This window comes from Oncorhynchus mykiss, chromosome Y (genome assembly GCF_013265735.2).
Source record: "Oncorhynchus mykiss isolate Arlee chromosome Y, USDA_OmykA_1.1, whole genome shotgun sequence".
Taxonomy (NCBI): Eukaryota; Metazoa; Chordata; class Actinopteri; order Salmoniformes; family Salmonidae; genus Oncorhynchus; species Oncorhynchus mykiss.
Genome location: NC_048593.1, coordinates 12,353,577 through 12,376,915, shown reverse-complemented (window position 1 = coordinate 12,376,915; position 23,339 = coordinate 12,353,577). Strand labels below are relative to the sequence as shown.

Genomic DNA, 23,339 nt, shown 5'->3' with positions numbered 1-23,339 from the left:
AGCCGTGGCAAATAATACCTGTATACCACTGGTATAACAAAACAATGTACAGTATTTTAAAATGTTCACACATTTATAGTAAAATGTTATCAAATCAAATAAAACAATCAAATGTTATTTGTGACATGCTTTGTGAAGAACAGGTGTAGACTAACAGTGAAATGCTTACTAATGAGAAATAATAGAAAAATAATAATAAAAAAGGGATAACTACACAATGAGTAATAATAACTTGGCTATATATTATATTAACTCAATACATTAAGTAATGACTTAAGAATTATTACCTTCTACACTAAAAGATAACGAACCTACAGCACCAGACTAACATCACATGCATCATCCTTGTGGTATTGAGAGATAAACATGGTAATGACTTCACTGATTGCACATAAATGAAGATAGTTCCGACCTGATAGAGTGCTTGCTTTGTTATCCAACTAATCTTGTGTCCTTTCTGTCATCCTGTGAACCCCGTTAATTGCTGCTAGCAGCTATATTTCAGTGATGTGTTTCTGTGATCCTGAGGCTGAGACATTTGCAATTGCGCTAATATGACCACAGGAGGTTGGTGGCACCTTAATTGGGGAGAAGGGTTTGTGGCAATGACTGGAGCGGAATTAATGGAAAGGTATCAAATACATCAAACACATGGTTTGATGCCATTCCATTTGCTGCGTTCCAGCCATTATTATGAGATGTCCTCCCCTCAGCAGCCTCTACTGATTCTGACATACTGGTACGACCTAAGATGGCGGCTGATATAGGGGCCGGTGCCATCAGACATTTAGCTCTAACTTTGGAACGCTATGGGCTATCAACTCAGTTCTAATTGACCCTTCGCTAAGGCCCAGAATTTTGACCAACCAATTGCAGAGCTCCATGAAAGCCAGTGAGGGCAGTGGGGAATAATTTGGCTAAATAATTTAACAATGAATGTATAATACATTTTTCTAATCTGAAATTATATTTTTGTTACATTGTTTGCTAGCTGAGCTGGTAAGCTAGCTCTGTCTCATTGACCACCAAACATGGCTAATGCTAGCTAGCCACATAATATAACTTCTCTCATAACGGTTGTTAGCCATGTTAATAATACAACTCCCATCAGAATACGATTTGAGAGCAGTAGTTTGCTCCAAAATTGGTTGTAGCTTTGACAATGCTGACAGTGAATTCAGAGCTATTCAGTGGCTAGCCACACTACAAAGATGATTTTACGAGGTTCACGTGAAGCAATTATGATGAAAGTCCACCACAAATACCAGAGAGTTTCCTGATTAGCAAGGTGTAGTTGGTGTTTAATTTCAAAGTATATTAAAAACACAGTTTGAAATCAGTAGTTAGAAGGGGGAATCGAGTTTTCCAGAAAAAAGTTGTCAGAGATTGCAACAGTAAACAAGGGGATCAGGGCTTAACAAAGAGCCAATTGCATCTGAAAGCTGAGACTCAACTTGGTATAGAGACATTAGTTGTTTTTTTAGGTCTGGTGGCACTTTCAGGGTTAAGGATCGGACCATTTTTTTCAATTTTCCAAATCTGCCTGTAGCTCAGGACCTGAAGCAAGGATATGCATATTCTTGATACAATTTGAAAGGAAACACTTTGAAGGTTGTGTTAATGTGAAATGAATGTAGATCTGGTAAAAGATAATACAAACAAAAAAACGTGAGTTTTTTGTACCATCTTTGAAATGCAAGAGAAAGGCCAGAATGTATTATTCCAGCCCAGGCACAATTTAGATTTTGGCCACTAGATGGCAGCAGTGTATGTGCAAAGTTTTAGACTGATCCAATGAACCATTGCGTTTCTGTTCAAAATGTTATATCAAGACTTCACAAATGTGCCTAATTGGTTTATTAATAACTTTAAGTTCATAACTGTGCACTCTTTTCAAACAATAGCATGGTATTCTTTCACTGTAAAAAGCTACAGTAAATTGGACAGTGCAGTTAGATTCACAAAAATCTAAGCTTTCGGCCAATATCAGATATGTCTATGTCCTGGGAAATGTTCTTGTTACTTACAACCTCATGCTAACGGCATTAGCCCATGTTAGCTCAACCGCCCCGAGGGGGACCTACTAATCCTGTAAAGGTTAATATGTAATCATATTATGAAATCAAATCTAAATCAAATTTTACTTGTCACATGTGCCGAATACAACCGGAGTAGACCTTAACGAGAAATAGTTACTTTCACTACAGCCCCGTCAATGAGAATGGGGGGGGTGCTCGGTCCTCCTTTTCCTGTAGTCCACAATCATCTCTTTTGTCTTAATCACGTTGAGGGAGAGATTGTTGTCCTGGCACCGCACGACCAGGTCTCTGACCTCCTCCTTATAGGCTGTCTCATCGTTGTCGTTGATCAGGCCTACCACTGTTGTTTCATCGACAAATTTGGTGTTGGAGTCGTGCCTGGCCATACAGTCATGAGTGAACAGGGAGTACAGGAGGGGACTGAGCGTGCACCCCTGAGGGGCCCCCATGTTTATTTATTTTTTTATTTTTTTATTTTACCTTTATTTAACCAGGTAGGCAAGTTGAGAACAAGTTCTCATTTACAATTGCGACCTGGCCAAGATAAAGCAAAGCAGTTCGACAGATACAACGACACAGAGTTACACATGGAGTAAAACAAACATACAGTCAATAATACAGTATAAACAAGTCTATATACAATGTGAGCAAATGAGGTGAGAAGGGAGGTAAAGGCAAAAAAGGTCATGGTGGCAAGGTTAATACAATATAGCAAGTAAAACACTGGAATGGTAGTTTTGCAATGGAAGAATGTGCAAAGTAGAAATAAAAATAATGGGGTGCAAAGGAGCAAAATAAATAAATAAATTAAATACAGTTGGGAAAGAGGTAGTTGTTTGGGCTAAATTATAGGTGGGCTATGTACAGGAGGACTGGGACGGAGATTTGTCTTCCAACAAGACAATGATCCAAAACATAAAGCAAAACCTCACTGAGCTCGAGCTGTTTTGCAAGGAGGAATGGGAAAAAATGTCAGTCTCTCGCTGTGCAAAACGGATAGAGACATACCCCAAGCGATCACAGTCATCCGGAACAGCTGGTGCTCTCATGCATGTTTCAGTGTTACTTGCCTCGAAGCGAGCATATAACTAATTTAGCTCGTCTGGTAGGTTCGTGTCACTGGGCAGCTCGTGGCTGTACTTCCCTTTGTAGTTTAAGTTTGCAAGCCCTGCCACATCCGACGAGTGTCGGAGCCCGTGTAGTACGATTCAATCAGTCCTGTATTGACACTTTGCCTGCTTGATGGTTCGTCGGAGGGAGTAGCAGGATTTCTTATAAGCTTCCGGGTTAGAGTCCCACTCCTTGAAAGCAACAGCTCTATCCTTTAGTTCAGTGAGGATGTTGCCTGTAATCCATGGCTTCTGGTTGGGGTATGTACGCAGTCACTGTGGGGAAGAAATCGTCGATACACTTATTGATGAAGACAGTGACAGATGTGGTGTACTCAATGCCATCGGAAGAATCCCGGAACATATTCCAGTCTGTGCTAGGCTAACAGTCCTGTATCTTAGCATCTGCTTCATCTGCCCACTTTCTTTTTGACAGAGTAACTGGTGCTTCCTGCTTTAGTTTTTGCTTGTAAGCAGGAATCAGGAGAGAATTATGGTCAGATTTGCCAAATGGAGGGTGAGCGTTGTACGTGTCTCTGGATGAGCTTTTCCGGTTTGCTTATGGAGGAAAACAGCTCATTGAGTGCGGTCTTAGTGCCAGCATAGGTCTGCGGTGGTACATAGACAGCTACGAAAAAATATAGATGTAAACTCTCTTGGTAAATCAACTTGTCTACAGCTTATCATGAGATAACCTACCTCAGGCGAGCAAAACCTCAAGACTTCCTTAGATTTCATGCACCAGCTGTTGTTTACAAATATGCATAGGCCACCTCCCCTTGTCTTACAAGAGGCCGCTGTTCTATCCTGCCGAAAAAGCTTAAAACCCGCCGGCTGCATGTTAATCATGTCGTCGTTCAGCCACGACTCGGTGAAACATAAGTTATGTCAGTTAATGTCTCGTTGGTGGGATACACGTGCTCGTAGTTCATCTATTTTACTATCGATTGATTGTGCGTTGGCTAATAGGACCGATGGATCCTTCCCGATGGATCCTTACAAGGCACCCGGACCGTCATCTACAATACCCCCGTCTTTTCCTCCATGCAAATGACAGGGATGAGGGCCTTGTCGGGTGTCTGGAGTAAATCCTTCCCGTCCGAATCGTTGAAGAATTCCTCAAGTACAGTGTGAGTAATCGCTGCCCTGAGATCAAGAAGCTCTTTTCGGTCATGAGACACAGTGGCCGAAACATTATGTACAACATAAGTTACAAAACGCAAAAAAAAACACAAAACATACATACACAATTGGTTACGGTATCATAAAACAGCAGCCATCGCCTTCGGCGCCATTATCACCAGGAGACATTAGTCTTTACAGCAATTCAAAAAGTATTGTTTCATTCTTGTAGTTTGAACAGTAGGAACAGACCATGTAGTTAGTTAAGACAGCGACCATTCAACCATGAGACACCATGTTTTTCCCGCTCCCAATGTTCTTTATTACCTTTGATCAAAAACACTCAGACCAAAAAGCACATAAGAGATTTTCATGCATGTATATGATTTGCCTGTCATACATGATACATACATGAAACAGAGTGCATTGGCAACTCATGTCTAAAGGAAACCAGTCAGTCAGCCAAAAGTCAGTAAATCAATCGTCAAGTCATCTCATTCCCAGGCAATTCAACCCAAATTGCGCAAAAAGACTGGTGGACCAACGTGTTAAACTTGGCCTCCGTTAGCCAATACAGAAAGACCTGGAGAAACTCCAGGTGCATGGGAGTCAACTTACTCAGCTTAATATACCAACCAATCATCTCCCATAACACCTCCCCCATACGCTAACACACCACAAGCAGAGCATTGCCTTTCACAAGTGTTATTCTCTCAAATAAAATGCCCCTTTACCCAGTAAGGCCAACATTGAATAGTTGATGTACCAGCCTTACATTACGCAATAGCCTGGGGACAAGGTTAGTCAGTCAGAAAACAGTCAGTCAGGCACTTTATGTAAGTGAACTAAGGCCTTTCTCTCCGTCTCAACCGTACACATCTCAATTAAAACCTAAAATCTGTTTCTAAAAGCAAATCAAACTATTCAGCCCCCATGGAACTGTAGCAGTCAAACACCGGGAAGGTTCACTTTTAATTTTTAAAAAGCACACTGCACTCCCCCTCTCTCCTCTATTTAGTCCAGTCGTTGCTGCGTTTGTGTCGTGGGCGGAATTTCCTCTGTGGGCCACTTATCTCTTCAGAGGGGAGGGAGGAGGCAGACCCCTCAGGCTCATTAGTCCACCCTTTGGGGGAGTAACGAGGAAGAACAGGGAAAGGGGGAGGGCAACGAATTCTCCTCTCGCCTTCGTGGTGGGAGGACCTCCAGTCCTCCCCTCCCCTCCTGTCTTCCTCTGGTGGGTAGGGCCTCCTCCAGTTGTTCTGTGGCTGGGGGGGTCTCCATTGGTAGTTGTTGAAGTGAGGAAGATGGGGGAGAAGGCTCGGGTGGGGAGGCCACATGCCATAAGGAGGCAGAGGAGGGGGGAAGCCGTGAGTCTGGTGGTTCATACCCCTCTGGTGGAGAGGCCTGTAGAGAGAGAGAGAGCAGAACCGTCAGACCAAAATTAAACATATGGAGTGAATTCGGAAAGTATTCAGACCCCTTGACCTGTTCCACATTTTGTTGTTACAGCATTATTCTAAAATAATAACATTTTGGCTAATTTATTATAAACGTAAATATCACATTTACATAAGTATTCAGACAATTTACTCAGTACTCTGTTGAAGCACCTTTGGCGACAATGAAAGCCTAGAGTCTGTGGTATGAAGCTACAAGCTTGGCACACCTGTATTTGGAGCGCTTCTCCCATTCTTCTCCGCAGATCCTCTCAAGCTGTGTCAGGTTGGATGGGGAGCGTCGTTGCACAGCCATTTAAAGGTCTCTCTATAGATGTTCGATAATGTTTAAGTCTGGGCTCTAGCTGGGCCACACAAGGACATTCAGAGACTTGTTCCGAAGCCACTCCTGCGTCGTCTTTGCTTAGGGATGTTGTCCTGCTGGTAGGTGAACCTTCGCCCCCCAGTCTGAAGTCCTGAGCACCCTGGAGCAGGTTTTCGTCAAGCATCTCTCTGTACTTCGCTCCATTCATCTTTGCCTTGATCCTGACGAGACTCCAAGTCCCTGCCCCAGCACGATGCTGCCAACACCATGCTTCACCGTAGGGATGGTGCTAGGTTTCCCCCAGATGTGACACATGGAATCAGGCCAATCTTGGTTTCATCAGACCAGAGAATCTTGTTTCTCATGGTCTTAGTCCTTCAGGTGTCTTTTGGCAAACTCCAAGAAGGCTGTCAGGTGCCTTTTACCGAGGAGTGGCTTCCGCCTGGCCACTACTATGGTGGAGTAGGGCAGAGATGGTTGTCCTTCTGGAAGGTTCTCCAATCTCCACAGAGGAACTCTAGAGCTCTGTCAGAGTGACCATTGGATTCTTGGCCCCCTGCCTGACCAAAGCCCTTCTCCCCCAATAGCTCAGTTAGGCCAGGCGGTCAGCTCTAGGAAGTCTTAGTCGTTCCAAGTTTCTTCTATTTACGAATGATGGTCACTGTTTGTCAGGGGCTTCAATACTGCAGACACTTTTTTGGTACACTTCCCAAGATCTGTGCCTCGACACAATCCTGTATCGGAGCTCTACGGACAACTCATTCAACCTCATGGCTTGGTTTTCACTCTGACATGCACTGTCAACTGTGGGACCTTATATAGACAGGTGTGTCCGCCTATCAAATCATGTCAAATCAATTGAATTTACCACAGATGGACTCCAATCAAGTTGTAGAAACATCTCATGGATGGTCAACGGAAACAGGATGCACCTGAGCTCAATTGCAAATCTCATTGCAAGGGGTCTGAATACTTATAGTTGAAGTCGGAAGTTTACATACACCTCAGCCAAATATTTTTAAACTCAGTTTTTCACAATTCCTGATATTCAATCCAGGTAAAAATTCCCTGTCTTAGGTGAGTTAGGATCACCACTTTATTTTAAGAATGTGACATGTCAGAATAATAGTAGAGAATTACTTATTTCAGCTTTCATTTCTTTCATCACATTCCCAATGGGTCAGAAGTTTACATACACTCAATTAGTATTTGGTAGCGTTGCCTTTAAAATTGTTTAACTTGGGTCAAATGTTTCAGGTAGCCTTCCACAAGCTTCCCACAATAAATTGGGTGAATTTTGGCCCATTCCTCCTGACAGAGCTGCTGTAACTGAGTCAGGTTTGTAGGCCTCCTTGCTCGCACACGCTTTTTCAGTTCTGCCCACACATTTTCTTTAGGATTGAGGTCAGGCCTTTCTGATGGCCACTCCAATACCTTGACTTTGTTGTCCTTTGCCATTTTGCCACAACTTTGGAAGTATGCTTGGGGTCATTGTCCATTTGGAAGACCCATATGCAAACAAGCTTACTGATGTCTTGAGATGTTGCTTCAAAATATCCACATCATTTTACTTCATGATGCCATCTATTTTGTGAAGTGCACCAGTCCCTCCTACAGGAAAGCAACCCCACAACATGATGCTTCCACCCCTGTACTTCACGGTTAGGATGGTGTCCTTCGGCTTGCTAGCCTCCCCCTTTTTCCTCCAAACATAACAATGGTCATTATGGCCAAACAGTTATATTTTGTTTCATCAGAACAGAGGACATTTCTTCAAAAAGGACATTGTCCCCATGTGCAGTTGCAAACTGTAGTCTGGCTTATTTATGGCGGTTTTGGAGCAGTGGCGTCTTCCTTGCTGAGCGGACTTCAGGTTATGTCCGTATAGGATTTGTTTTACTGTGGATATAGATACTTTTGTACCCTTTGCTTTGCTGTTGTTCTGGGATTGATTTGCACTTCTCACACCAAAGTACGTTCATCTCTAGGAGACACAACACGTCTCCTTCCTGAGCAGTATGACGGCATACTATTGTTTGTACAGATGAACGTAGTACCTTCAGGCATTTGGAAATTGCTCCCAAGGATGAACCAGACATGTGGAGGTCTACAATTTTTTTTCTGAGGTCTTGGCTGATTTCTTTTGATTTTCCCATGATGCCAAGCAAAGAGGCACTGAGTTTGAAGGTAGGCCTTGAAATACATCCACAGGTACACCTCCAATTGACTCAAATGATGTTAATTAGCCTATCAGAAGCTTCTAAAGCCATGACATCATTTTCTGAATTCTCCAAGCTGCTTAAAGGCACAGTCAACTTAGTGTATGTAAATTTCTGACCCACTGGAATTGTGATACAGTGAATTATAAGTGAAATAATCTGTCTGTAAACAATTGTTGGAACAATTACTTGTCATGCACAAAGTAGATGTCCTAACTGACTTCCCAAAACTATAGATTGTTAACAAGAAATGTGTAGAGTGGTTGAAAAACGAGTTAATGACTCCAACCTAAGTGTGTGTAAACTTCCAACTTCAACTGTACATGTAAATAAGGTATCTGGTTTCAAAAATGTCTAAATACCTGCTCTCGCTTTGAAATTATGGGGTGGTGTGTGTAGATTGATATATTTCATCAATTTTAGAATAAGGCCGCAACTTTACATTTTTGGGGAAAAAGTCAAGGGATCTGAATACTTTATGATAGTACTGTATGTAGACATACCTGTATGTCTATAAGGGTTAGAGGACAGGGTGCTTACACAAATTGGTTGTAGTCATGCCTGTCGTAATGTCTGTCGCGGTCGTGGGCAGGAGAGTCGAGAATGTTATGACGACTGCCAGAGCGGCCTCTGATTGGCTCCTGCTCCGACTCCTCCATCCCATCATTACTGCAGAGGGAGGGAGGAGGGATGGATGAATAAAAGTATGGATGGACAGAGACAACAATAGAGACCGACCGATCAACCAACCGAGACACAAATTACCTTCTCTTTGGCCCAGTATGTAGGTCTTTCAGGTAGTTCTCTCTTTCTATGGGGTGACCCCGCGAAGAGTTAAACACTGGAATAACACATGGAAAATACATTACACACATGCATGTGTGCACACAATTTTTGAATGAGGTTCAGTACTCACACTCCACAGCCTCTTTAGGATCGATCCCATCTACATCTATCAGATACCTGAAGAGGGGAGAGTGAGAAGAGGAAAAGAAAGATGTAGGTTACAAACTAAGCACATGTAGAATCTACCAGAAACTCCACAAAATCTGCTAAAAGCTCCTTACCTACAGACCAGGTAGCCTGTCCTGTTGAGCCCATGAGTACAGTGTACTCCGATCAGCTTATCTTTGAAAGAGAAAGATAATAAATACGTTTACATTATCTTGTATTTCTGCTGATGTGTTGACGATTAACTAACAAGACACAGACAATCAGTTTCACAAACCACAAGTGAGGGTGTGGGTGTGTGTGTGGTGTGTGACTGACCGTTGTGTGTGTTGTCTCGTAGGAACCCGCGGACGGCACGTTTGAAGCTAAGGATTGTGGGGTCACTGGGAACTTCATGACCAGCTGTGAAAATCTTCAGGTAGAACACGGAGTCTGGAAGGTCCTACACACACACACACAAACTACACTAGACTACACAGTAAGTGATTGTGTGTGTGTGTGTGTGGGGAAGTGATTGTGTGTGCGTACCTCAGGTTTGTAGTAGCGCGTAGTAAAGGTGAGGTCTATAATCAGTCCCAGCTCCTGTCCATCTTTCTCCATAGTCTGCATCAGCTCCCATGGACCAAACGCCTGTGAACGTTCAACATGACGACACAGGGACTGGAACACACACACAGTTATTAGCCTAGTAACTACTAACACTCCTAGCTACCAGGGGTGTACCATTAGTCGGACTCTGTTGCTAAATGTTTCGCAACAGAAATAATTTACTCCAAACGGAAAACATTTTGCAACAAACAAGATTTTCTATTTGACATATTCAGGTAGGTCCCTCACCGTTTTGTTTGCATCCTAGAGTAAAAGGTTTCTGTTGCAAAACGTTTTGCAACGGAATCTGAATAACAAATACATCCCAGTATACCTATTACAAACCCCAAGGCCACTAACACCAACCCCGTAACCCAGTGCTTAATCTCTTTTGGACAGACTCACATAATGTTAGGCCTTCATTGTAAAATAAGAATTTGGTCTTAACTGACTTGCCTAGTTAAATTAAATAAAACATAACATTGAGCAGCTGACAATTCCGCTAGATTCTAGTTCTGGGTTTCCTAGACTACCCAGTGCTTGACAACACACCAGGGGGACACACAGCGAAGTCACTGAAATCCACCATGTATTTCACATCAAGTACATCGTGGAGTTGAGTGACTTAACACACACACACACACAGCTCTTGACTGTTACCGGTTTCAGAGGGACTTTAAAAGCGATGAACCGCGTCCCAGATATAATCTTCCCTACGGCCTGGTAGTCTTCCCATCTGTAGGAGAGATTGCAGGACATCAATATGACAGTCTAGAATCCCGTCTACATTACTGATTGAGGTCCAGCTCTGGGGGCTAACATTAGCATTAAATAGTTAACCGTTTAAACAGTGGCTATTTACCTGTCCGGTATCCCGTTTTTCTTGCGAGGAGGCATCTTTTTCTTGGGTTCACTTTTGGGTAACAGTTAACCTTATTTATACAATCAACATGATCTGCAATTTAAAAAAAAAGTGTATTAGCCACTAGCAGCAAAACCAAAGATGTCTACGTTAGCTATCAAATTATATCGACAACACAGACGTATTGAGAAAGGTATCACAAATGTCTGGGCGGTCGACCGAGGATTAGCCAGCGCTAGCTAACTACGTTAGTTCTCAAGGCACATATTTTGCTGTAACGTCGTCAACAATTTCCTTACTCACCCAATCAAATATTAACTCTTCTCAACAGTTAACATGAACCGTGTTTCATTTGACCTGAAAACAGAAGTCAATGTATGCAACCGAAAGCAAGTTAGCATGAATCACATTCCACCTTTCAGCTGCCGCGTTTGGATGACGTAAGGAGAGTCTAGTGTATCTTGCGGTCAGAATGTCTCTGTTCTCCCCTAGTGGTTTGGATGTGTTATGGCAGGAGAGGAACCCCAATTTAAACCTGAATACAAGCATAGCAGATATTGCTAGACCAATTTTGACACGGTCTTTCTAAAGCACCATTGGGTTGTCAGTCAGTTGTCTGTAGTGATACCGGAGTACCGAGGCCGGTGGCGACTCGCTAAGCAGCTGAATTCGAAGCAGTGTGCGGACGCGTTTTTCGCTTTATCAAAAGGACGTCATCAACGACGTCCGAAGCTTCATTTAATCACGTGATTTTTCAACCCTTGTGTAGCAAAATGCGGGATCCCGGCTGGTTTTGCAGTGGTTCCGGTGTTTTCTTCCGAGTCCAAGCTGCTTTCTAACGCCGACCTCTACTGTACACCGTACTCACAAATAGAATTAAGATGTTGTGAACTATAACTGTTCTATACTACAGTTAGAGACGTAACGGTGTAAGGTTGAATGCACTCTATTTTGAAAATAGTTTTATGTGAAACCATACTTTCTGCAGTGTGTTCATATAATGTGTTTTACTAAGTCTAGAGTAAGATTCGGTCTTAAGCACCCTAATTAATGCAATAGGTTCCGTTTTAGAAAAATAGTCAACTTGAAGGCAGACAGGATGTAGACCTGCTATTCCAATCTATTATAGGCTATTACAATTTAAAGGGCCTTTATTGGCATGGGAAACATATGTTTACATATTTACAAGTGAAATAGATAATTAACAAAAGTGAAATAAACAGTACAAATATTTAACAGTAAACGTTACACTTACACAAGTTCCAAACGAATAAAGACATTTCAAATGTCATAGCTCTATATACAGTGTTGTAATGATGTGCAAATAGTAAAAGTACAAAAGGGAAAATAAATATAGGTGTTTGTTTTTCACTGGTTGCCCTTTTCTTGTGGCAACAGGTCACACAGCTTGCTGCTGTGATTGCACACTGGAATTTCACCCAATAGATATGGGAGTTTATCAAAATTGGAGGTCTGTGTAATATGAGGGAAACATGTGTCTCTAATATGGTCATACATTTGTCAGGATATTAGGAAGTGCAGCTCAATGTACTCTGTTTAGGGCCTGTTTAGCGTTCTGTTTTGCTCTGTTTTTTTATTTTTATTCTTTCCAATGCGTCAAGTAATTATCTTTTTGTTTTCTCATGATTTGGTTGGGTCTATATGTGTTGCTGTCCTGGACCTCTGTGGGGTCTGTTTGTGAACAGAGCCCCAAGACCACCTTGCTTAGGGGGGCTCTTCTCCAGTTTAATTTCTCTGTAGGCGATGGCTTTGTTATGGAAGGTTTGGTAATCACTTCCTTTTAGGTGGTTGTAGAATTTAACAGCTCTTTTCTGGATTTTGATAATTAGCGGGTATTAGCCTAATTCTGCTCTGCATGTATTATTTGGTTCTTTACATTGTACACAGAGGATATTTTTAGCAGAATTCTGCATGCAGAGTCTTGATTTGGTGTTTGTCCCATTTTGTGAATTCTTGGTCGGTGAACGGACCCCAGTCCTCACAACCATAAAGGGCAATGTGTTCTATAACTGATTCAAGTCATTTTAGACTAATCCTAATTGGTATGTCGAATTTCATGTTCCTTTTGATGGCATAGAAGGCCCTTCTTGCTTTGTCTCTCATATCGTTCACAGCTTTGTGGAAGTTACCTGTGGCGCTGATGTTTAGGCCAAGGTATGTAGAGTGTTTTGTGTGCTCTAGGCTAGCACAACAGTGTCTAGATGGAATTTGTATTTGTGGTCCTGGCAACTGGACTTTTTTTGGAACACCATTATTTTTGTCTTACTGAGATTTACTGTCAGGGCCCAGGTCTGACAGAATCTGTGCAGAAGATCTAGGTGCTGCTGTCGGCCCTCCTTGGTTGGTGACAGAATCACCAGATCATCAGCAAACAATAGATATTTGACTTCAGATTCTAGTAGGGTGAGGCCGGGTACTACAGACCATTCTAGTGCCCTCAACAATTCGTTGATATATATATTGAAGAGGGTGGAGCTTAAGCTGCATCTGTGGAAAGAAATGTGTGTGTTTTTTACCCATTTTAATCGCACACTTGTTGTTTGTGTACTTGGATTTTATGATGTCTATAATAGTTTCCCCCCAACACCACTTTCCATCAATTTGTGTAGCAGGCCCTTATGCCAAATTGAGTCAAAAGCATTTTTGAAATCAAGAAAGCATGAGAAGACTTTGCCTTTGTTTTGGTTTGTATGTTTGTCAATTAGAGTGGCAGGTAGCCTAGTGGTTAGAGCGTTGGGCCAGTAACCGTAAATGTTGCTAAATCGAATTGTGTTAATCAAATTGTGTTAAGTTCATGTGGCGATTATTATGTGGCGCTCATAACAGCTCCTAAATTCGTAAATACCAGAATACGACTGGGAGTAATCCACTTGAACGCCACCGCAACTGGTAATTAGTAGTGGGAAACTTGTCTATCATCTCTGAGCTCCGACCTATGTTACATGCTGAACTCTGACGTTACACACTAAGGAAATTACCTCGATAACAGCATTTTTCAGAAGTTAAATGCAACAACAAAACATTATTTGTGAAAAACAATACATTAATATGGTTTTTAACACTACAATTTGTTTGCAGCGTTCTCAAGTTGAAAGCACGTGAATGCACACAACTCTTTGCTCCCAGTTTACAAGTAGTACTTTCTGAGTATCCCACTTGAACGCAGCATTAGTTATTGACTACTAACCTTGAATTGAGCACTCAGACCCATCCCTAACAATAAGTAAAAATAAGATAAAGACAGTAGTCTGGTCTTTGTGGTTCCTCCCCTGTGTGTAGGTGAAAACAAATACTTTAAATGTTCAGGCAAGTGATCATAATCTTTGGGCAACACCTAAAAAATCCTGACCTGCCTGATGGGCATGTGCCTTTCAGACTTTGGTTTAATGTCAATCCCTGCAGTGATGTGATTTCTCAGAACCCTTTACCCCTATTCATATAATGTGACCTTTTAAGTCCCAAGTCATTGTGAAAGTGAAGCTACTGATGATAGTCTGTCCAGCAAGCCCTGTAAAAATGATAGATGAGCTGGTAATGAATTGCTATTGAATGTAAAAGGTGGGTAAGTCCAGAGATGAGCTAGCACATGTTTTACTGAGCTGGCATTCCCAGTAGACAGCAAAGAGGAATGGAAGAGGGAAGGAGGAATGAATGTAGAAAATAACAGGTAATACCAGGAACTGTGATGCAACAGCATGCGATCGTGACATTTTGCCAACAACCACCCAGGTGTGTTAGTGTTGAGGGCGTGGCTGTAGCTGGTAGCCTTCCTGTCTGCCGGTTGGAACAGCTGCAGTATAAAATACATATACACACATGAACCGGACACTCTCTGACTTTACACTGACTGACACTCAGCTCAGGTGGATATTTGCCTGCTGGTGGTCTATTCAGGTGGGTTTTTACCTGTTGGACCTTACCCCATAAGGGAAGAGAGCTCACTTCATTCAGTGCTCTGATCCTCTTTCTATTACATTGGACTTGTGTCACGCTTTGTGCACAATATAGCTGTACATTTGTCACAGACTCTGACATAAACCCCCAGAGAGCAAGCAGGGGAAGACAGGAGCACGGACACACTCCCAAGGGATAGGTAGAAATCTTGAGAGGAACCAGACTGCAACAACGTGACTGGGCCGTTGGTCTCTATATATTTGGACATGCCGCTGTGGAGACGGACAAATGCTGGCGATGAGGAGTGCAACCGGGCCGTGCTGGTCTCCGAGTCAAACTTTGACTACGGGGTACCACTGGGCAGAAGGCCGGGGGCAGAGAAAGACACCAAGAGACTCCACGGTGCCTTGACCAGACTGGGCTACAGGGTGGACATTCACATGGATCTTAACGCTCAGGAGATTTACACACTCTTCAAGACAGGTAACACACATCTTATACACACGCCCCTGCTACAAATCAGCTCCAAAACAATAATAAATACTTTATAACCTGGTTTTATCAACGTTATCAAACTTATCAGAGTTGCTACATAATGTTATCAATTAGGGGACGGTCACAGAGTCCGCCGCAGCCCAGCACACAAAGCAATGGAAAATGTATACACACACATACAAACACACATATCATGTTCTCTAACCCAAAAGTCAACGAAGGTCTCAGATTCTGGGAGGAATTGTTAACTGTTCATCTCCTGAAAACAGCCCAACCCTCAAGATCCTTCGAAGTCAACACTGATTGATCTTGTTTTAACACATACACCAGAGAAATATGTTATATGTTAAATGTTGTTATTTTACTGCTGCTCTTTAATTATTTGTTACTTTATCTCTTACTGTTTTTTAGGTATTTTTTTAAAAACTGCATTGTTGGTTAAGGGCTTGTAAGTAAGCATTTCACTGTGAACCTGTTATATTCGGCGCGTGTGACAAATAACATTTGATTTGATTTGATTTCTACTGGTGTCTTTGCCCAAGACGTTAATGACCATTGCCCAGTTGTTTGTGTTAGAGATGTGAGAATACAAAAATCTAAGCCTTGTGTCATGACAAATAGGAACTTTAAAAACCACAGTGAATAGACTTTTTTACAGGATCTTTATTTTAGTGAGCTTGATTGTATTTCAGCTTTACCTCAACCTGATTTAACTTTGAGCCTTTTTGCAGATGTCTTCAATGCTATTGTGGATAATCATGATCCCTTTAAAAAATTAAGGGTTAAAGGTAGTTTGACTTCCTGGTGCACTCCGGAATTATCAAGTCATTCATAAAAGAGATAAGGCTTGGGTCAAGGCCAGAAAAACAGGCTTAGGCCCAGACTGGCAAGCTTTTAAGCAACTGAGGAATCATTGTGTAAAAAAAAATCAGAAAGGCAAAATCTGATTATTAAGTAAGTGTGCTTTCAGATTGTAATGGGAACCCGGCTAAATTCTGGAAAACTGTAAAAATCCCTGAATAGTTCTACTTCCCCCTCTCTGCCACAACAAATTAATTCAGACTCTGGCTTCATTACAACAACAACAAAAATGTCATAATTGAATCACCATTTTATTTGGGCTATCTCTTTGAAAATAACTTCTTAGCCTATTCACAATGATATTAGGCTGGATGCTGATAGCCAGTGCTTTTCTTTTTGTTTATTTACAGAAAAGGAACTCCTGGATGCTTTGCTAGCAAATAGACAACAAGAAATCTATAGGAGCTGGAGCTGACCAATTTGGATCCTGGTCTGCTTCATTGTGCAGCGCCCATCATTGTTGGTTCAATAACCCACCGTTTTTATTTAACGTTGTTATCAGGAAATATTTCAAAAGTATGGGAAATCAGCTCTTGTGCTGCCACTCCATAATTGCGGAGATAGTAGAGATCTTAATCTTTATCGCCCCATTTCAATATGTCCTTGTCTAGCTAAGATTCTCAAATCCTTGGTAATTGTACAACTTTGCTAAAAGAAAATGATCGGAGAAATGTATTTTGAACGTAAGCCAATCAGGGTTTAGGCCTGGCGTAGCGTTATGACAGGAAACACTTTAATTGTTAATGATCTTGTCATCAGCTTTTGACTAAGTTGATAGGCCTCGATAGGCCTGAGCTCTGACGCCTGTTCATGGTTTCATGATTATCTTAGTGACAGAACTCTGGCCATCGAGATTTATGCGGTTTAGTCTGAATTTCTTAAAGTCCATAAAGGTGTACTACAGGGGTCAGTTTTGGGACCCGTTCTCTATTTATATAAACATCATACGTCAATCTGTTAAAAATGGTACATTTCATCTACAGTGCCTTGCGAAAGTATTCGGCCCCCTTGAACTTTGCAACCTTTTGCCACATTTCAGGCTTCAAACATAAAGATATAAAACTGTATTTTTTTGTGAAGAATCAACAACAAGTGGGACACAATCATGAAGTGGAACGACATTTATTGGATATTTCAAACTTTTTTAACAAATCAAAAACTGAAAAATTGGGCGTGCAAAATTATTCAGCCCCCTTAAGTTAATACTTTGTAGCGCCACCTTTTGCTGCGATTACAGCTGTAAGTCGCTTGGGGTATGTCTCTATCAGTTTTGCACATCGAGAGACTGAAATTTTTTCCCATTCCTCCTTGCAAAACAGCTCGAGCTCAGTGAGGTTGGATGGAGAGCATTTGTGAACAGCAGTTTTCAGTTCTTTCCACAGATTCTTGATTGGATTCAGGTCTGGACTTTGACTTGGCCATTCTAACACCTGGATATGTTTATTTTTGAACCATTCCATTGTAGATTTTGCTTTATGTTTTGGATCATTGTCTTGTTGGAAGACAAATCTCCATCCCAGTCTCAGGTCTTTTGCAGACTCCCTCAGGTTTTCTTCCAGAATGGTCCTGTATTTGGCTCCATCCATCTTCCCATCAATTTTAACCATCTTCCCTGTCCCTGCTGAAGAAAAGCAGGCCCAAACCATGATGCTGCCACCACCATGTTTGACAGTGGAGATGGTGTGTTCAGGGTGATGAGCTGTGTTGCTTTTACGCCAAACATAACGTTTTGCATTGTTGCAATTGTTGCATCTGACCAGAGCACCTTCTTCCACATGTTTGGTGTGTCTCCCAGGTGGCTTGTGGCAAACTTTAAACGACACTTTTTATGGATATCTTCCATAAAGGCCAGATTTGTGCAATATACGACTGATTGTTGTCCTATGGACAGAGTCTCCCACCTCAGCTGTAGATCTCTGCAGTTCATCCAGAGTGATCATGGGCCTCTTGGCTGCATCTCTGATCAGTCTTCTCCTTGTATGAGCTGAAAGTTTAGAGGGACGGCCAGGTCTTGGTAGATTTGTAGTGGTCTGATACTCCTTCCATTTCAATATTATCGCGTGCACAGTGCTCCTTGGGATGTTTAAAGCTTGGGAAATATTTTTGTATCCAAATCCGGCTTTAAACTTCTTCACAACAGTATCTCGGACCTGCCTGGTGTGTTCCTTGTTCTTCATGATGCTCTATGTGCTTTTAACGGACCTCTGAGACTATCACAGTGCAGGTGCATTTATACGGAGACTTGATTACACACAGGTGGATTGTATTTATCATCATTAGTCATTTAGGTCAACATTGGATCATTCAGAGATCCTCACTGAACTTCTGGAGAGAGTTTGCTGCACTGAAAGTAAAGGGGCTGAATAATTTTGCACGCCCAATTTTTCAGTTTTTGATTTGTTAAAAAAGTTTGAAATATCCAATAAATGTCGTTCCACTTCATGATTGTGTCCCACTTGTTGTTGATTCTTCACAAAAAAATACAGTTTTATATCTTTATGTTTGAAGCCTGAAATGTGGCAAAAGGTCGCAAAGTTCAAGGGGGCCGAATACTTTCGCAAGGCACTGTATATGCGGACGATAGTATTATGTATGTTATTGCCTGACTGTTGGTCTGGCTGTGTCTAAACTACAGTCAGGTTTTATAGCTGATTTAAAACTTGTGCTTAATATGGGCAAGACTATATTCATGTTGTTTTTAAATTCTCGTAAGAACGTTTCAAATTACTTACATGTTCACTCATTAGATGGTTCTCCGATTGAATGTTTTCCCACGTGTAAATACTTAGGCACTTGTATTTGTATGGGTTTGACATTTAAAAAACATATAGATGAGCTGGTTAAGGAGCTAAGATTTGAAGTTGGCTTTGTCTACAGAAACAGATCATGCCTTTCTCTAAGCAGGTAGGAAGCAGATCATTCAGTCAACCTTTTTATCTGTTCTTGATTATGGTGATGTTATTTATCAAAGTGCAGCTGCTCCTACTCTTAAACCTTTGGATGCCACCACCCATAGTGCCCTTCGTTTTGTTTACAGGTGACAGTTTTGATACCCATCGTTGTATCCTGTATCAAAACGTTGGCTTAACTTCGCTAAAGACCTGTAGATCTCTACATTCCTCCCAGGTGAAGCTGGTTGAGAGAATGCCAAGAGTGTGCACAGCTATCATCAAGGCAACGGGCGGCTACTTTGAAGAACCTCAAATGTTTTGTTTAACACTATTTTGGTTACTACATGACTCCATATGTGCTATTTCATAGTTTGATGTCGTCATTATTATTCTACAATGTAGAAAATGGTAAAAACATAGAAAAACCCTTGAATGAGTAGGTGTGTCCAAACTTTTGACTGGTACTGTAAACTGAACAAAAATACAAATGTAACATCAAATAATTTCAAAGATTTTACTGAGTAGCCATTTGATTAACTGTTTAACAGTCTAATAGCTTCGGTGTAGAAGCTGTTGAGTAGCCTTTTCGACCTAGACTTGGAACTCCGGTAATGCTTGCTGTGTGGTAGCAGAGAGAACAGTCTGTGACTAGGGTGGCTGGAGTCTTTGAAAATGTTTAGGGCCTTTCTCTGACACCGCCTGGTGTAGAGGTCCTGGATGGCAAGAAGCTTGGTCCCAGTGATGTTCTGGGCCGGACACACTACCCTCTGTAGCGCCTTGTGGTTGGATGCCAAGCAGTTGCCATACCAAGCAGTGATGCAACCAGTCAGGATGCTCTCGATGGTGCAACTGTAGAATTCATTGAGGATCTGAGGACCCATGCCAAATCTTTTCAGTCTCCTGAGGGGGAATAGACATTGTCGTGCCCTCTTCATGACTCTTGGTGTGTTTGGACCATGATAGTTTGTTATTGATGTGGACACCAAGGAACTTGAAGCTCTCGATCCGCTCCACTACAGCCCCGTCGATGTGAATGGGCTACAGACGTGAGTGCTACTGGGTGGTAGTCATTTAGGCAGGTTGCCTTGGCATTCTTAGGCACAGGAACTATGGTGGTCTGCTTGAAACATGTAGGTATTACAGACTCGGTCAGTGAGAGGTTGAAAATGTCAGTGAAGACACTTGCCAGTTGGCCAGTGCAGCCACTGAGTATGTATCCTGGTTACCCTTTGTAATCCATAATAGTTTGCAAGCCCTGCCACATCCGAAGAGCGTCAGATCCGGTGTACTAGGATTCAATCTCAGTCCTTCATTGACGCTTTGCCTGTTTGATGGTTCGTCGGAGGATATAGCGGGACTTCTTATCAGCATCCGGATTAGTGTTCCGCTCCTTGAGTGGCAGCTCTAGCTCAGTGTGGATGTTGCATCTAATCCATGGCTTCTGGTTGGGATACGTGCTGTACGTATGGTCACTGTGGTAACGACGTCATTGATGCACTTATTGACGAAGCCGGTGACTGATGTGGTATACTCCTCAAAGCCATTGGATGAATCCCGGAACATATTCTATTCTTTTAGATTGCATTATACAGGGTACATTTGTAAATAGACTTAGGTCTCAATATGTCTTCCCTGTCAAAATAAAGGTTAAATAAATATTAGGGAGGGGGGAGGCAGAGGAAAGATACTGTCTTTCATTGTTATTTACAGTAAAAACTACTAGAGATGTGAAATATGTAAAGGGCGCAGACAGGATGAAACTATGACACACACACATAGCGAGAGAGACATAATGTCCTAGTGATGCATTGCACAGTCCCATACACACCTATTTAATAACTACTCTGCAAACACCTGCTGACATGTGCACACTGTGTTGTGCCCTGCAGACAGAAGGATGACTGATGGGTGAGCTAATTGTTAGTTGAAGCAGACTGTTTCGAGGAATCAAGTGCCACCATCGTCACATGCCACAGCAGGAGATAGAATTTTCTAGTTGTCTTTTTTCTGCTAACCGGCTCAGCCAGAAAGCTAGTCTGGTCCTCTCACGGTTTTTTTACTTGCCACTGTGCTGCTGCTTGCTCTTAGTGGGTCTAGGCCAATAAAGCATTTTCTGACCCAAAAATGTATAAATGAATACAATTTGATTAATTGATTGATTGCAGAGAGCGAGCAGCCGGTGAAAGAGTGCTTCCTGGCGGTGCTATCATCTCACGGGGAGGAGGGTTGTGTGTTCGGGGCGGACGGAATGCCGGTTAGACTGTCCCACATCTTCTCCTGCTTCAACAACACACACATGGAGGGAAAAATCTAACTGTTCTTCATCCAGGTCAGTACCATCATCACCACACCCACAACAGTGAGGTCAGTCATTCAATCAGTCAGTGATAATAATCAATAGTAATCATCTTTCTCTCTCTCTCTAGGCGTGTCGTGGGGGTGAGCTGGATGATGGGGTGACAGTGGAGACGGATTCAGCAGGAAGTGACATCATTGAGGACACCTTGTCTCAATACCTGTCCATCCCCATGGATACGGCAGTTATGTATGCCACCGCACCAGGTTACGGGGCGTTCATGAACCCTCTGGGGGCCGTCTTCCTCCAGACATTCTGCATCCTATTGGAGGAGGAAGGGGGTGGTGCCCTGGAACTGACACGCCTTCTGACATGCATTTCCCATCGTGTGGCCTTTTGCTTCGAGGCCAATGGTCGTCTGCTGGGGGGGGGAAAGGAAATGCCTTGCTTCGTATCACGATTGACCAGAGAGTTGTTCCCATTTGCCGAGCCCGGAAGGAGGGCGTGGCCAATGGACTTTCTGCCGCAACATTCGTCAACCCCGAGTACAACAGACCTCACAAACATATAAGCTGAACCCAAAGCCTTTGTTAGATCTGAAGAGAACGGTCTCTCTCGGATTGTTAGGCTTGACCATTGCTCTATCAGCTAGTACGGTTGACTTAGAGTGTTGTTGGTCAGAAGGTTGTGCTTGTGGGTCTAGGTTGCGAAGGAATTTCCACTCTGTTACATTTGTGTGCATGAAATAAAAATAACATTGTGATGATCAGACATATGGATGCAGGAACAGATTGGGAGGTGTTGATGGTTTCACCATAGAGTAGATTATCATGGCCCCTTTCCTCAACAAACTAATGCGTCTTAAAATATCCTAGAGGATGAAAATGGCTAGATATCACTTAGCTTCTGCTGCTATGCTCTTATTTGAAACCATTTAATGTAAGTTGAGTGTGCTTAAAACGACCTTGATGAAATTGTCTGATATTTAATTAATTGACTGATGTGTTCAAGGTATTTTTTTGTATTGTAACTAAGACAAATTAGTTTATTTCTGAGTTATGGCTCTGACTGGGCTGATACAGTTGATTTATTTATTTCACCTTTATTTAACCAGAACAAGTTCTCATTTGCAACTGCGACCTGGCCAAGATAAAGCATAGCAATTCGACACATACAACAACACAGTTACACATGGAATAAACAAAACATAGTCAATAATACAGTACAAAGAAAACAATGTCTATATACAGTGAAGTTGAAGATACAGCCAAATATGAGTACCTCTGCTGTAGAGGAATGAGGAGCAACAGCCCATATATACTAAAAGATTAAACCCACTTATGTGTAGGTGGGCAGGTGAGGAAGACATACTGAGCTGTTGGAAGGACTAGGGGCATTTCCCAACACAGACAGGTAAGAATGGGACAGAGGAACACATGAGTGCCTGTCACGCTATCCACAACCGGATATACAGTTGCATACTGTACGTACCACAGAAACACAACACACTGATAAACCACATAAAAACCTACCACATACCAGGGTTGGCGTAAATTATATTTCAATTCAGAAAGTACATTATGATGGCAGGAAGCCTAGTGGTTAAGAGCATTGGGCCGTGACCGAAAGGTCGCTGATGAAAAATCTGTCTGTGCCCTTGAGCAAGGTAGTTATCCCTAATTGCTCCTGTAGGTCGATCTGGATAAGTGTTCCAATGCTTGTCAATTATGAACATTTGTTTTGATTTCGGAGTTGACAAATTTAAATGGAATCGACCCCAACTCTGCCACACATTGATTCATTACGGATAAAATTGTGCTTCTGAGCTATTGCTTTTCACTCTAAAGATTCATTTACGGTCAGCGGTGTTCCATCAGGAAGCCAATCAGACACCGAACTGAAACAGTTTAATAGAGCAAACATTATACAACAAAAACAGTTTACCCAGGGATGGTTCAGGGAAACCCAAACTGGTCCGTGCGCACACATACCCAAATTATGCTAAACCCTGCTTAGATTGTAAGACGATCAGATATTATTAAATTAGTCCGGTAGTTTCTGCAACATATTGGGTGTTTCTGGAGCACACCCAGTTACTGCACTTTGTAGTTTGTTTACTGTAGCAATAAAAGGTTGAGTTAAGGAAACATGTTCTTGGACAAAGACCATATCTAAAACGTGTTACTTCTGCTGGTCAAACATTTTATTTGTTTGTTAAGAAACTACTAGC

The 23,339-nt window shown here is 42.1% G+C and overlaps 1 protein-coding gene and 1 pseudogene across 2 annotated transcripts; one reads left to right on the top strand and one right to left on the bottom strand.

The window, feature by feature from the left end:
• Positions 1 to 4,568: 4,568 nt before the first annotated feature.
• dusp11 (dual specificity phosphatase 11 (RNA/RNP complex 1-interacting)) lies at positions 4,569 to 11,374 on the bottom strand. 2 transcript variants are annotated; one of them, XM_021590667.2, is made up of 10 exons: positions 10,955 to 11,374; positions 10,652 to 10,744; positions 10,450 to 10,525; positions 9,730 to 9,861; positions 9,520 to 9,643; positions 9,318 to 9,378; positions 9,167 to 9,213; positions 9,016 to 9,091; positions 8,791 to 8,919; positions 4,569 to 5,674 (listed from the first exon to the last, which is right to left on the bottom strand). In XM_021590667.2, exons 2-10 carry the CDS (start codon positions 10,684 to 10,686, stop codon positions 5,281 to 5,283), a joined length of 1,074 nt encoding a protein of 357 aa, XP_021446342.2. In that variant the 5' UTR covers positions 10,687 to 10,744; positions 10,955 to 11,374; the 3' UTR covers positions 4,569 to 5,280. The 2 variants fall into 2 exon arrangements, with proteins under 2 accessions (XP_021446342.2, XP_036823781.1); XM_036967886.1 differs by having other exon boundaries at positions 9,730 to 9,831.
• Positions 11,375 to 13,036: 1,662 nt separating this feature from the next.
• On the top strand, positions 13,037 to 23,241 carry LOC110509322 (annotated as a pseudogene).
• The last annotated feature ends 98 nt before the right edge of the window (positions 23,242 to 23,339 follow it).

What these genes read in the sequence shown, in the direction of transcription:
- dusp11 (XM_021590667.2), bottom strand. Translation starts at nt 10,686, where the DNA reads ATGCCTCCTCGCAAGAAAAACGGGATACCGGACAG. An exon ending in ACGAGACAACACACACAACG is followed by an intron (nt 9,379 to 9,519) that starts GTCAGTCACACA and finishes TCTCTTTCAAAG; the next exon opens with ATAAGCTGATCGGAGTACAC. An exon ending in TCCTAAAGAGGCTGTGGAGT is followed by an intron (nt 9,092 to 9,166) that starts GTGAGTACTGAA and finishes GTGTTATTCCAG; the next exon opens with TGTTTAACTCTTCGCGGGGT.